General features: G+C 29.4%; 1 protein-coding gene across 7 annotated transcripts in view; it reads right to left on the minus strand.

The window, feature by feature from the left end:
• LOC106690118 (ras-specific guanine nucleotide-releasing factor 2) overlaps positions 1-13,097 on the minus strand; it is a gene marked incomplete at its 5' end in the record, with an annotated part of 95,505 nt that extends 82,408 nt beyond the window's left edge. For all 7 annotated transcript variants that reach the window (XM_067045095.1, XM_067045094.1, XM_067045093.1 and 4 more), the window contains 4 exon segments: positions 7,043-7,145; positions 9,471-9,596; positions 11,268-11,461; positions 12,868-13,097. In XM_067045095.1, coding sequence (XP_066901196.1) covers positions 7,043-7,145; positions 9,471-9,596; positions 11,268-11,461; positions 12,868-13,097 — 653 coding nt within the window.
• Between the last annotated feature and the right edge of the window lie 80 nt (positions 13,098-13,177).

The following is a 13,177-nucleotide window of genomic DNA, read 5'->3' on the forward strand; positions in this document are numbered from 1 at the left end:
TCAAGCAATTTTAATCAATTGTTTATAATCTCAGCTCCCTTTTTTCCAAGAAATGTATGAAGTACTGCTTTCGGACTGTTCTAGGATTTTTTTTTTCATGAATATCGAGTAACTGTTTAAATTCACCACTTGCCATTACTTTCTTTATTTGTGATACCTGCTTTTGCTTTGGTTTCATATAATTTGGGGGAAAATATTTCATATGTTGAAAAACTTCAGAATCTTGATTAAAATCCTTTAAAAAATAATTTAAATAAAATTATTGAAACCTAATTTTAAACGCAATGGTTGTATCAATACATCTTTGGCTCTTCCATCTGACATTATGTTTTCCAGTCTGGAACATGGTTTGCTTGGGCTGTACCTACTTTTAGCAGTGTGCTTTGTCTGATTTACTAAGCAAAAATATGAAAAATTTTGTAGAGAGCTACTGCTTACACTATAACTTAAGTTATGAACCAAACATTTAAAAACTTATTAATCAATATAACAATAATAAAAGCCTACTTTATAATTAACAAATGAAAATTTTCATTTCTGCTGCTTGTAAATAGGATATTACTGTGCATGAATATGTATGGAAGGTAATTTGGAGGGCTTCAAATAAAATTAAGGGACTTACAAATTGTTTTAAAAGTTCATCTTCGAATTGCTCAAATGGAAAGTTAATTTTTCTAATTTCAATATTTCCTCGAGCATCTTTCTTTTCCTAGTGCTCAAAACTAAAAACTTCCATACATTTTTTCTTTTCCATTTTGTATTCACTCTTCGAATTCATGATCTCAACTTATTGTTTTGTCTCATCTCATTGAAGCTTCTTTTAGCAAATATTTTGTTATTTGAGTTACCATTTCCTGCAACTCTTTATCTATTTCTGTTCATGAATCCTGCTTTAGGTTCTCCACCTTCCTAAATAAGGGAACTACTTTATTGACAACATAAATCAGGTAGTATACCATAGTATGGAACACAAAGCCTCCCTGAAGTACTCTAAGGTCAATAATCAGATACCTTTAACAATCCCTAATCTTGGTATAAGGACTGTCATAAGAATGAGTCATTTATTATATATGTTACAATGGAAGCTGAATATTAAGTAAGGTTAACCGTGGCTATACATTTTGGAAAATATTTGAAATATTAAAGTAAACGGATTAGTATCAATAACATGCTCATAATGGATTAGTGTTGGAGGCCAGGCTTAAGGAACATATTTAGAGCAGGGACCTTTATCTCTCGAGTCCTATATTTCGTAACTCTATAGAGAGGGTTAAGAAAACTTAAATAATTTCAATTTACATTAAAAGCAAAGATATAGCTTAATGTTTCAGTTCATAATGCTTATTGAACACTATAAAAAAAACAATTACAATGCCTTTGATATATTGAGAAAGATAGGCTCTTAATAATTATTATGAGATTTTTTGAACTTTTCTTTGTAGCATCATAGATGAGGTTGACTTTTACTGAGAACTGTTAACCGCCACTAGTGAAATTCAGATTTTTAATTTCTCTACTCAACTTACACTAAGTTGCTCAATATGTAGACTGTGACTAGTAAATGTCAACCTTTTCCTGAAAACATCATCTATCACTACTGTAAGATATGCATACAAATGGGAGTAATTGGAAGAAATAGTATGAATTGTTCAAGATGATATTTAAAAGTAGTTTTTCGAAAACTCTTATTCATATATATGTTTAAATTTAACCGATACATTAAAATCGATAAAAAAAAAAAAAATAATATAAAAATATATTCAACGAGACATATTGCTACAAAATGCCCAGGTCTGGTATTTCTTCTTACTTGCTATGTTAATAAAATGCGCAAGTCTGTACAAACTAGTGATATAAGCAAAGCTCATTGGATATTATGCATGTACTTATAAAAAATTAATAAAAAAAAAAAAAATAAATGCACATAAAATGCATTAATAAGCCTCTGGAAAAAATAAAAAAAAAAGCTCACAACGATATAATGCTATCTAAGCCGCTCATTAACAATTTGGCTTCCGAATACCTTTATCAGAACAGGAAGCTTGTAGGTTTTTTCTCAAATCCATACGTCTTACGCTTATCCTGCTAAGAGGTCGGTTCGGCTAACTGGAACCTTCTCAGAATCGGAGCGGATAGTTTTACCCAAAATCCTAAAATAATAATTATCTTTTCATGTTCAAAAGGATATGAAGTTTGAATATTTAAATAAAATTTAAAAGATAATAAAATCAATTCCTTATTAGAAGAGCTTAAGGTTTATCTATAGATATATATCTAGATATATTACCACAGTTTCTTCCAATTTATTTATTTTTTTTGTATTATATACTATAGCATATTTGTTCGCAAAAAATTTTTCATTTAAAATACTAGAAATCTCAACATTTATTAAATTATCTATGTCAAGATTTGAATTGGAAGATTATCACTCTAAGCCTTAAGTCTCTCAAATATTATGACTAACAAGACAACATTTTGCCAATTAAGGCTGTAGATAAACAAAATATTCTGGGACTAGGTCCCTTGAGAATAAACAATATGTACAAATAAAAAAGAAAAAAATCTCACCAAAATACTACATAATTAATAATCAAACAGTAAGTGTATGTTATTGCTAATAATGATGTACAGGGTATCCTGCTATACATGTTCACTCAGATTTTTCCTACATTTTACATGCAAAGGTAAAGATATCAGAAAACCCTAAAGAACAAATTTTTTTTATTATACAATTTGTTGAAAATCTGATATCATAATTTTAGTGTCCTTGTCCAGCTTAGAAAACTAAAATAGCTGTCATAATGATGAAGCCTTGATTAAGAAATACTTCAATAATAATAACAGATTATTATGGGAAATTGAATTCTGAAACAATTTTTTTTTTTTAGGATTTTTGATTTTCACACCATTTACATGAAAAAAAAAGAAGTAAAAAGCACCCAATATGAATTCTTAAAATCTGATATACTGTCAGAATAGATGAAAAAAGTACTCTATTCTCATACTGAGGAACATCCTCCAAAGGAAAACAGGCATCTATCTATTTACTCATTGAGAATAATTTCCTTTTCCTTATTAAAAAACAGAACTGCCCGATGAGATGAAAAGATTAGAAAAAAATTTTCTTTATAACAATATATTTAAAAAATCCTTAATTAAGTAAAAAATATTAGGTTCATAGTTCAGTAAGTTTAATAATGTTTTTCAAGATATGTGGGGGTGTTTATATATGAAGCCCCCCACCTGATTCAGAGGCATTCGATTAATTATCAGGTTACAGACTTAAGGTACAATGGAGAGAGAGGAAGCTGCCAGGAAAAAACATAGACTAGAAGGTGGGCCATATGGACACCATGGGCATGGATTAGGGACCGATCAACAGCTGCCTTCTGTCTCAGTTTACACTACAGTTGAATTTCTAGATTAAACCATGAATTTATCAAAACATTTTAATGAATGTTCATTATTGAACTGAACCACTGAAAATAATATTTACTACATTTTATATTTAGGTAATATTTGTAATTAAATGAACAGTTTTTCAAATTATTACATAGACGGGGGAAATTCTTATTTACCTGAACATAAACCCGGGCAATGAGATGTGGTCAACTCACCTCTGTTTGGCTTTACTTTCCCTTTGAAGAAGATTTGTGTACGACACCCTATATTCCTGGTTATAAAGGATCTTGGAAACAGCCTTAGATCAGGTTGTACTCAATGGGAAAGATGAGAAACTTTAAACATATTTTACAAAACTACTCAATAAAGAATGTCCTTTCCCTATCTAGTCCTTATATTCTTGAGAAAAAATATAGTCGGAACTATTCTTAGACTATCTCATTAGTCTTTCCTGACTAGATACTCATTTCCATAGGATTGGCTTGACCAACGATGTATCTGTTAAAGGATGGCTCCTCTCTTCTAACAGAGCATACTAAATTAATGTCCAAAATAATTCAATGCAGCAAATCAGTCTAAATTGTTTCAAAAATTATTATTAAACTATAAAATGTATTACTTACAATTAGGCCAAAATATTTACCTATAAAAACATCAATTAAAGTACATAAATAAAATACATTTTAACCCATTCGTTGTAAAAGAAATTGGTCAGGACTTATCCTCTGAAAGGAATGAAGATTTTTTTTTTTTTTTTCAGAAAACTTCATAATTATGTTCAATATTAAATTTATCTTGAAAGGAGTCTGAATTGAAAACAGATTACTGTTAAAAGCTCAAACCCTTTGTGATGGTTAGGTAAACAGTTTTAACTTTCATGGTAATAAACCCTCCATATACTCCTATTGAGCCAAGAAGGAATTGGGCTAGTCCCATGGCATACAAACCCTAGCAACGAATGACTTAATATAAATTTCCCAAAAAAAATTGCAATAAAGGTTTTTTTATTGTCATAATTTAGTCATTCGTTGTTTTTATTGGTTTGTTCTATGAATGTTTATTTTGTAAGCTTGAGATAATAACATATCTACATGCACATATCTTATGCCTAAGCTGAATAAAAAATTTACGCATATCTGTATTTATTTTTGTTTGACACTGAGTGAAACCTGTCAATCTTTTGCTATCAACTTATCAAGTATAGGATAACATTAATATATATATAATATAAATTGCATTCAAGAAAACCTATTGAATAAATTTTGGTGTGTACATGTAAAATTCATGGGATCACTATTTAAAAGCTTTAAAATAATATAAACTATAAACTTTTGAAAAGATGGATCCATTTTTTTATTTCGGAAAAAATGTTTGACCCTATTCTCTGCTTGGATACCTATTCTATGATGTATATTTTTCTTATTCAGTGACAGCGAGTATCGAAAACAAATTCAACAATAAATGAATTTTTTAAATCATATATCATTACATCATTTACAAAACTTCACGTTACAATTCCTATGAACTTAGTTTTTGAGCAGATATCCTTTTTCCAGCTAACACTTCAATTAAGCCAAAGCTTAATTGTTTTTTATGACAAATCTTCATGGACTTTATTTTAGCTAATATATAATATAATTAGCTTTTGAAAATAATGAAACTCCAGAAAAACTTAAATAGTTAATTTTCTATTAGCCCATTCCTTTGCATAACAATATTTAATTTTTTATTAGACCATTCCTTTATATAACAATATCTAATTTTCTATTAGCCCATTCCCTTTATATAACTATAAAAGAATGGAATAGTATTCAGGGGTTAGAAACTTTTTTGCGAAACAGTTGGAGTTATATATTAGAAAGATTTCTGGAAATACAAAAATTAAATACAAATAATTAATTACTGAATATACAAAAGAAATAAGTAAATTCCTTAAAATAAATATTTACAATTTTCGAACATGATCACCATGTTATCCTACATATTGAACAATTGACTTGATCTAGATGAATCCATAGATGACAAAAACACACAAAACAAAAACAAGTGATGGAAGCACAACAAACCACGAATTAGTTTTAAAATTAATTTCTGACGTTGAAAAATACTTTTAAAACTAAAAATAACTTTCAAGATTTGAAAAGCTACTTTAATGTAAACAATTTCTAAGTATTAATTTATGTTTGAGTAGATACTAAACATGTATATTATTAACACATTTGTAAAAATTTGCAAATATATGTTTTAGGATGAAATTGTACATTTTTTTTGCATTTCAGCGTTAAATGTTTTTGTAATATTACATCATTAATCCTTTATCAATGAAAAAATGTGACCCAGATGATCTTTTATATATGAAATATATCTCCAAAAAAATGGTCACTTCATGCTAAGTTGATAACATTAACGTGAGTATGTGTGTGCGTGTATCCAAACTGGTATTGGTAACCTGGTGGGTGGAACTATTCCAGTAAGTGGTCCTATTGGTCCTTTTTACCTACCCTGGGGACTACCTTCAAATTACTGCAATGTATTAACCAAGGTGGGAGTGTCAAGATTCATTTTTCAGGACCGCAGAGAAATGAGTGTTAACTGCCCCAGATTGAACTCACAAAATTATGAACTTGGTGCTGTGGAGTCTAGACCCCAACTCTCACGGCTTTCTCATTTCTGCATGTGTGTATACTTCTTTGTGTGTGTTTATAAAGCTTTATAATTTAACAATTGTTTTACACCTTGAAACATGACCAAACAAACAAACATTACTGGGTGAATGCCCCACTTCAAATGGAGTATCACATGGTTATTTACTATTTAGTCAATTGGCAAGTTTTTAGTTGCCTCTATAATAAAACATTATTTATTTTTTTCTCTCTATCTTCTTTAAATGTTTATATTGTATTTTGTATGATTTTAATTTATTGCATAAATGAAAGGCTATTTCATTTCATTTCATATAATAAAACATGCTAGTTTCCTCTCTATTTAACTTTACTCCTTATTCCGGAAAACAGATAGGTTCTAAACATAGAAGGGACTATGTTTATTTATATTAAATTGTTGGCACATTAATTAACGAGCACTATAATACCTAAAGCCACATTAAATAATGCATATCATAAATTATATAAATTTTCATTTATAATAATAAAGCTGTACAGATAATTATCAAAAAAGTAAATTGGATTAAAAATAAAATTAAGGATAAATATTAAAATAAATAAAAAGGGGACTACATACATATAATCACTGTAGCATTTTAAAGAAACATTTAAAACAACGATTTAACCTTATTAATTACAAGCACAATTACTTTGAACGACAGGCCCAACAAGCGATTTTTCTTAAGATAAGAAACAGTCACATGAACTAAAAAAAAAAAAAATAAAAATGATAACTTTACGACAAAAAAAAAAAATAAATAAATAAAAATAATACAACAAACTAAAACATAAATGATGAATTAATGATAAACGCAAAGCCTACCAAAAAGGATTGCAGGTCTGGTAGTCATTTACAGTCATAAAAGCAATAAAACAAAAATATTCAATAATGTAAATAAAATCAAATAAATAAAAAATGGAATGGTTTGATGAAGCAGACAACGTAGAAGACAGTTAGGTTTGTTCTGGCTCTTTACCCTGTCTGACAAACACTTGATTCACATCTAGCAGGATATCACACCCTTCTACTATCATCCTTTCCACTGCCAAGTTTTTGCGAAGATTTTCCGTCTCGCTCACCTAAAAAAAAAAAATAAATAAACAGTACTTATTGAATATTAGGAGAAACTATATTCTGTATATTATACCAATTGTTTAAATCATTATGAAAGATCTCAAAATTAGTTGCAGTAAATATAAATAAATAGCCTATCTAGAAAAATGGAATGCTATTTAAATAATAGATAAATACAAAATGAAAAATCTTCAAGGAAAGTAATTTATTTATTAACCAAGTGAACAAGAAGGCAAATTATTTACTAAAAATCATATCAAAATGCCATACAGAAAAGTATGAGAATTATTTGGTCTCCAAATTACTAAGAGACACAGGCAATGGTATGGTGGGGAATGTTACAACACAGTCCAATTTTTGAATTATTAGTATAAATGGAACCCTTTTTTCCAAACCTGGGCCCAGAAAGTACATTTTTAACTAGTAAAATAAAACACATAAATCATGATAAAGGATTTCATCACTATTAAAATTAAAAAACCAGACAGCGTTGTAACACTTCTCTACTCCAGTGCCAAGTCTCTTAGTAATTCAAAGGACAAATAATTCTCACTATTTTCTGTTCCCCATTTTTACAATATTATTTTTAGGAAATAATTTTCTATTATGTCCACACTGTTAATAACTAAAATATTTTCCTTGGAGGTCTCTTTTTTTTTTTTTTTAATTTATGTAACTACTAAATAAAGATTTTATTCTTTCTGGACATCCTGTATTTTAAACGTTGACTGAATCAAATAATAAAAATTATGTCCAAAATATTGTTGAGCAAGAGTTTGAAATTGATAAATATCAAGAACTAATTAATTGTTTTAAAGTTATTGAAACCCTTATTTTTTCTAAATCTAAAAATTGAGAAGATGGCAACTCGTTGAAATTATACAAATTTTTACATATTAATATTTGAAAAAATTGTAAACAAAGAAGATGGTCGAGATTGTGGTAAAAAATATGAGGGTCATTTAAATATGAATGAGAATTTGTTTTTAAAAATTTTTTTTTTAATATTTATTTATTGCTATTTACAACTGTACATAATAATACATTTAGTAAATCTGATCTAAGTTAAATTGGAGTGTTACAGGCGTGTAGAGAAGCTACCCATTGGTAGCACTCTATATTTTTTTTAAAAGTTAAATAATAATACAGTAAACATATATTGTTTACTGTAATATATATTGGGAGGCTATAAGAAAGTGGATGATATAGACTTTCTCATCTTTATAATCTCATATTTAACAAATTTCTTGTCATGGAATAATGTCCTATTTTACACTTCTACAATATTACTACGTTATAAATTTAAATTTATAAATAAATTTAATGCTACTAATTTCATCTCTAGTGTTGTAGTACATTAAATATAAATTTTTAGGTGGAACTATTTCTTACTAAGATGAGCTTTGAACTTTTCCCTTTGTTGTTGGTACCTTGTTGATATACTCAAAGCTTAAGAAAACCCATCAGAGGGTCCAAATTATTCTATTGTACGGATTTTGATATTTTTCCTACATCGGAGGGTCCAAGTTATTCTATTGTAAGGATTTTGATATTTTTCCTACATCGGAGGGTTGAAATTGGTTCAATTTTTATTTAAGGTCTCATTCCTGATAGTTGTAAGCTATTGATGAAATTTGTGTACTGTGAGGAGATCATTTCTTTTATATGTACTAATGGTAGCTTGGTATAAATGTTGGCTGACTTCTTTAGAAAAGTTCCTTTTATAATTACCTCAGATTAAATCATGTTTATTTTTATATATTGTTTAAAACAATGAAAACCAAACCAAAATTAATGGATACACATTATAATGATAAATTTTCTAGTTTTTACAATGATATTATTGGAATGTATTTTTCTTTCAACTAGGTATTAGTTCTTTTATTTTTTTTTTTTTTTTTCGCTTGCTGTAAGATATCTTTTTTTGTTTTCTTGCTTTTTTTATTTATAATTTGTATGTGATATTTAAAATATAACCTACTCCATAGAATAAATTATTAAGCTGTAAAAATAAATAAAAACAATAAAAGATTTATAACTTCTATCATAATTTCACCTTAATGTTGTTATCTATAAATCTTGTTCTTTATAACCCTAAAGAATAGCTGTAATGTGTGGTGAAATAATAGTATTTAATAAATATTTTTTATTATTTTTGGTTTATAAAATAATAATTATTCTTGACCGCCATCTATACCAACTTCTGAATATTTAATATAAATGTAATTAGTGGATTGATCATAACCTTTCAACTACAATTACTCCAATTATTATAAAAATAAATAAAAAAAGTAAATAAAGACTAGAAAATGGGTGGTAATTTTACTCACTTCATCATGCATTTGTCGTGACAGATCTTCAAGCTGTTGTCTAGCATTTTGAAGACTCTTTCGCTCTACATGATCATGAGGAGTATGTGCAAGTAATTCATGGAGTGTTATGATATACCTAGGAATCTAAGCAAAAAGTTGGAAAAAAAATTAGTGGAAATGTATGAAACATTTTTTTTCAATTTCTTGCAATCTAAGGGTATTTTATGAAAAAGAGTATTTTCACTATCAACTTTCATATAATTACAGAGGACTCATATTATAAGATAATATTATATATAACGTTTGGTTCCTTAAAACATTTAAAAATCAATCAATTAAGTACCCCAATTTATTATTATAACATCAGGTCTAATATTTAAAATGTTAGTCATTTTCAAAACTGAAAAAATGTGTGCATTGTGATCAAACAGAATTTATTACTGTTAAAAATTCATTTCCATCAATAGAAAAAAAATAGTAAAAATTATTATATGCAATAAATGTAAGATGGGCTAAATACTCAAAGGCTATATCAGACACAGCTACTAAAGTGCTTGGACCACAAGAGAAGGACTTGAGATCCCCGTGGTTCGACGAGAAATTTGAGAAGGCAACAAGCACGAAGAATGAAGCACACCAAACCATGATTCAGCGAGAGACGAGGAGGAATGTTGAAGTGTACATGCAAAAGCGGCGAATGGAAAAACATCTCCACCAGTATAAGAAGGGACAGTGGGAGAAAAGAGAATTGGAAAAGACTGAACTTCTTTGGGGACATTAAGAGAATAGAGAGTTCTTCAAAGCAGTCAATAGGAATAGAAAACCTTTTGAAACCAAATCAACCTATTGCCTGAATGAGGATGGAAAGCTGCTTACAAACATGGTGGATATACTCGCAGAGTGGTAGAGACATTTCCTAGAGGATGATGATGAGGAGAGTCTCCATGAAGATAATCCTAGTGATCAATGTATGGAACCACCTGATGAAGAGGAGATTTTGGATTCACTAGCCAGGCTTAAAAATAATAAGGTACCGGGCGCTGACAAATTACCCTTTGAACTAATTAAATCTGGAGGAAGCGAGCTGGTGAAAATACTCCAGAACATTGTCATTCAGATTTGCAGCATATGACAGCATTCATAGGGGACAGTTGTACAAGGCAATGAGAGAATTTAACATCCCTGAGAAGTTAATTAGAACGGTTAAACTAACCATGAGAGAGGTGAGATGCATGGTGTAGATTGGGGGAGCAAGATCTGATGAATTTGTCTCAGGAAGAGGATAGGGCAGGGGGATGCATTAGCCTGCCTCCTCTTTGATTTAGCTCTTGAAAAGGCCAAAAAAAAAAAAGGTTGACCAGATATGGAGACGTTCAACAAACCAGGAGCTCAAAGTTTTATATAAGGAAGCAGACGTTGTCCAGTTTGTGAGGTTCAGTAGATTGAGGTGGGCAGGGCATGTTGTTCGGATAGCTGAGAGTGATCTGCCAAGGAAAATAGTGACCAAGGTACTACATGAAGCAAGACGCAGAGGTAGACCACGCCTTCAATGGAGTGATGGTGTGAGTGGTGATGCCTGGACCATGATGGAAGTGAGGAACTGGATGGCTGCCACACAAGATCTTAATGATTGGTGGAGGCTGATGCAGGAGGCCAAGACTCGACATCGAGTTGTGGAGCTGAATTAATAATAATAATTGTGGTGAAACAGACTTTATCACTGTTAAAAATTCATATCCATCAATAGAAAAAAAATAGTAAAAATTATTATATGTAATAAATGAAAGATGGAAAAAATATATAATAAAAATATACCTGATGCATTGGATACGTCAGGAAAGTTTCCAAGGATCTACCCTGACAAGCAGGTTTGTTTTCTAGCCGTGCAAGGAGGTTGGCAAACTGAGGTGACTGCTTACATTCAGTCAAGACTTGGAGGCTGTAATGATGATTTCTTACGTATTCTTGGTAGATTGAGAGCATGGGCAGAAGCATATCGAACAGGTCTCCTAGGTAAGAAATTTACTAGACAAATATCTCTCCATATCAATTATGACTAAAGAAATTTATAAACACAAAAATATAGCAATGATATTACTTATTTTTAAGTAAATAGAATCAAATTTTATCAATTAATATGACAAAGAGATTGTGTTGGATTTTGTTTTAATTATATATTTGAGCTGTTACTGGCTATAACACCCACTAGTCAGAGAATCACAATTTAATAAAAATTAAAAAAAAAAAGAATAAGGTTCATCCCATAAGAACCTATTATATTTTTTAAATTTCTAAATACTTCAGAGGCATCAGGAAAACTAGAATAATCTTGAACCTTCTAAGTGATTAAAATCATTTATGAAGACAGCCAAATGGTCAGCTTTAATTTTTTCTTTAATCAATTATTCAATAGCAGTTACTGGTATTTGGGTCCTGTGGAATATTAAGTAAATGATAAGTGTAAATAGTGAAATTTGTTCGGGAAGATGTCATTCAAAATTTTAAAAAAAAATCATCTATAGGTTAGCAATCAATTGTTTTGTAACTATAAGCTTGAATAATATGATTATCAAGTTGCAGAAATCTAACCCAAATATGTTACAGAGATGGTCGAATAATAAAATTAGGAGTAATATGATTTAGAATGTTATTTTTTTTTTATTTCTTGATCTTTTTATCAATTCTTAAAGATTACTGGTTTTTAAGTTTATCAAACTTAGTAGAGAGAGAAATGCTTTATTCATCCATGCTTCCCAAATACATCGGGTTGCTACATTACACAGCATACTAATCAATCCATGATTGGACATATATTTACATGATATAATAAAACAGAAAAAAACAGTTTTTTTTCCCCACAGTTTCCTTTTACAAGCAATTCCAGTCTCCACACTAAATATAAATATTTCAATTCATTCCTTTTTTCTTTCCCTTTCTTGTCCCTTCCATTTCACCACGCAATTTTTATTTCATTTGATCGATTAATTCACTCTTCTGAATTTACCCTCTCAGATCCTCTCCAGTGACCCATTAAACAAATTCACTATCAGACAGCAATGTGAGATCAAACCAGAGAAATAATAGTCAGAGCAGTGGATTCGTTTACAGAAAAACAAACAAATAAATTTTACCAAAACAAAACTAATACATAGATTTATAGGAAAATATAATAAAAAGTTGGTTAAAAGAAATACTTAAATGGATAAATAAGTTTTTAAAAAAATAATAAAGTAATTTAATGAATAAATAAGTTAAACACACAAATTGACAGGTCCACATACTAAAATAAATAAATAAAACAATGAATAATCTCAGAGTTAATTCCCATGCAGGTGATGATGTATGATGTATGTGATAATTTCATTTTATATTTTTCGTTTAATTTATTTACTCTTTGAATATACATGACACTTACCAAGCACTAGTGTCGGCCAAGATTCCATGCGAGACGTGAGCCCCTTCAAGAAAATTTGATGAAGAAATAGAACTGTTTCACTATTGAGGAAAATAGAATTTACATCCTCATGAGAGCAAGGAGGCTTCTTTGAGGAAGCAGCCATTTTGAATGGTCTCAAGAAACAGCTGACCAAGACTTCAAGTTGTTCCATATATTCTTCTTCAGCTTCAACCATTCTAAACACAAGACTGATACCCACACAGAATTTATTAGGTTTTTTGTTTTTTCACAGTTTTTAAAATTATATAATTAATCAATTTTAATATAA

Source organism: Halyomorpha halys, unplaced genomic scaffold (assembly GCF_000696795.3).
Source record: "Halyomorpha halys isolate HHAL.00 unplaced genomic scaffold, Hhal_1.1 Scaffold1582.1, whole genome shotgun sequence".
In the NCBI taxonomy this organism is placed as follows: domain Eukaryota; kingdom Metazoa; phylum Arthropoda; class Insecta; order Hemiptera; family Pentatomidae; genus Halyomorpha; species Halyomorpha halys.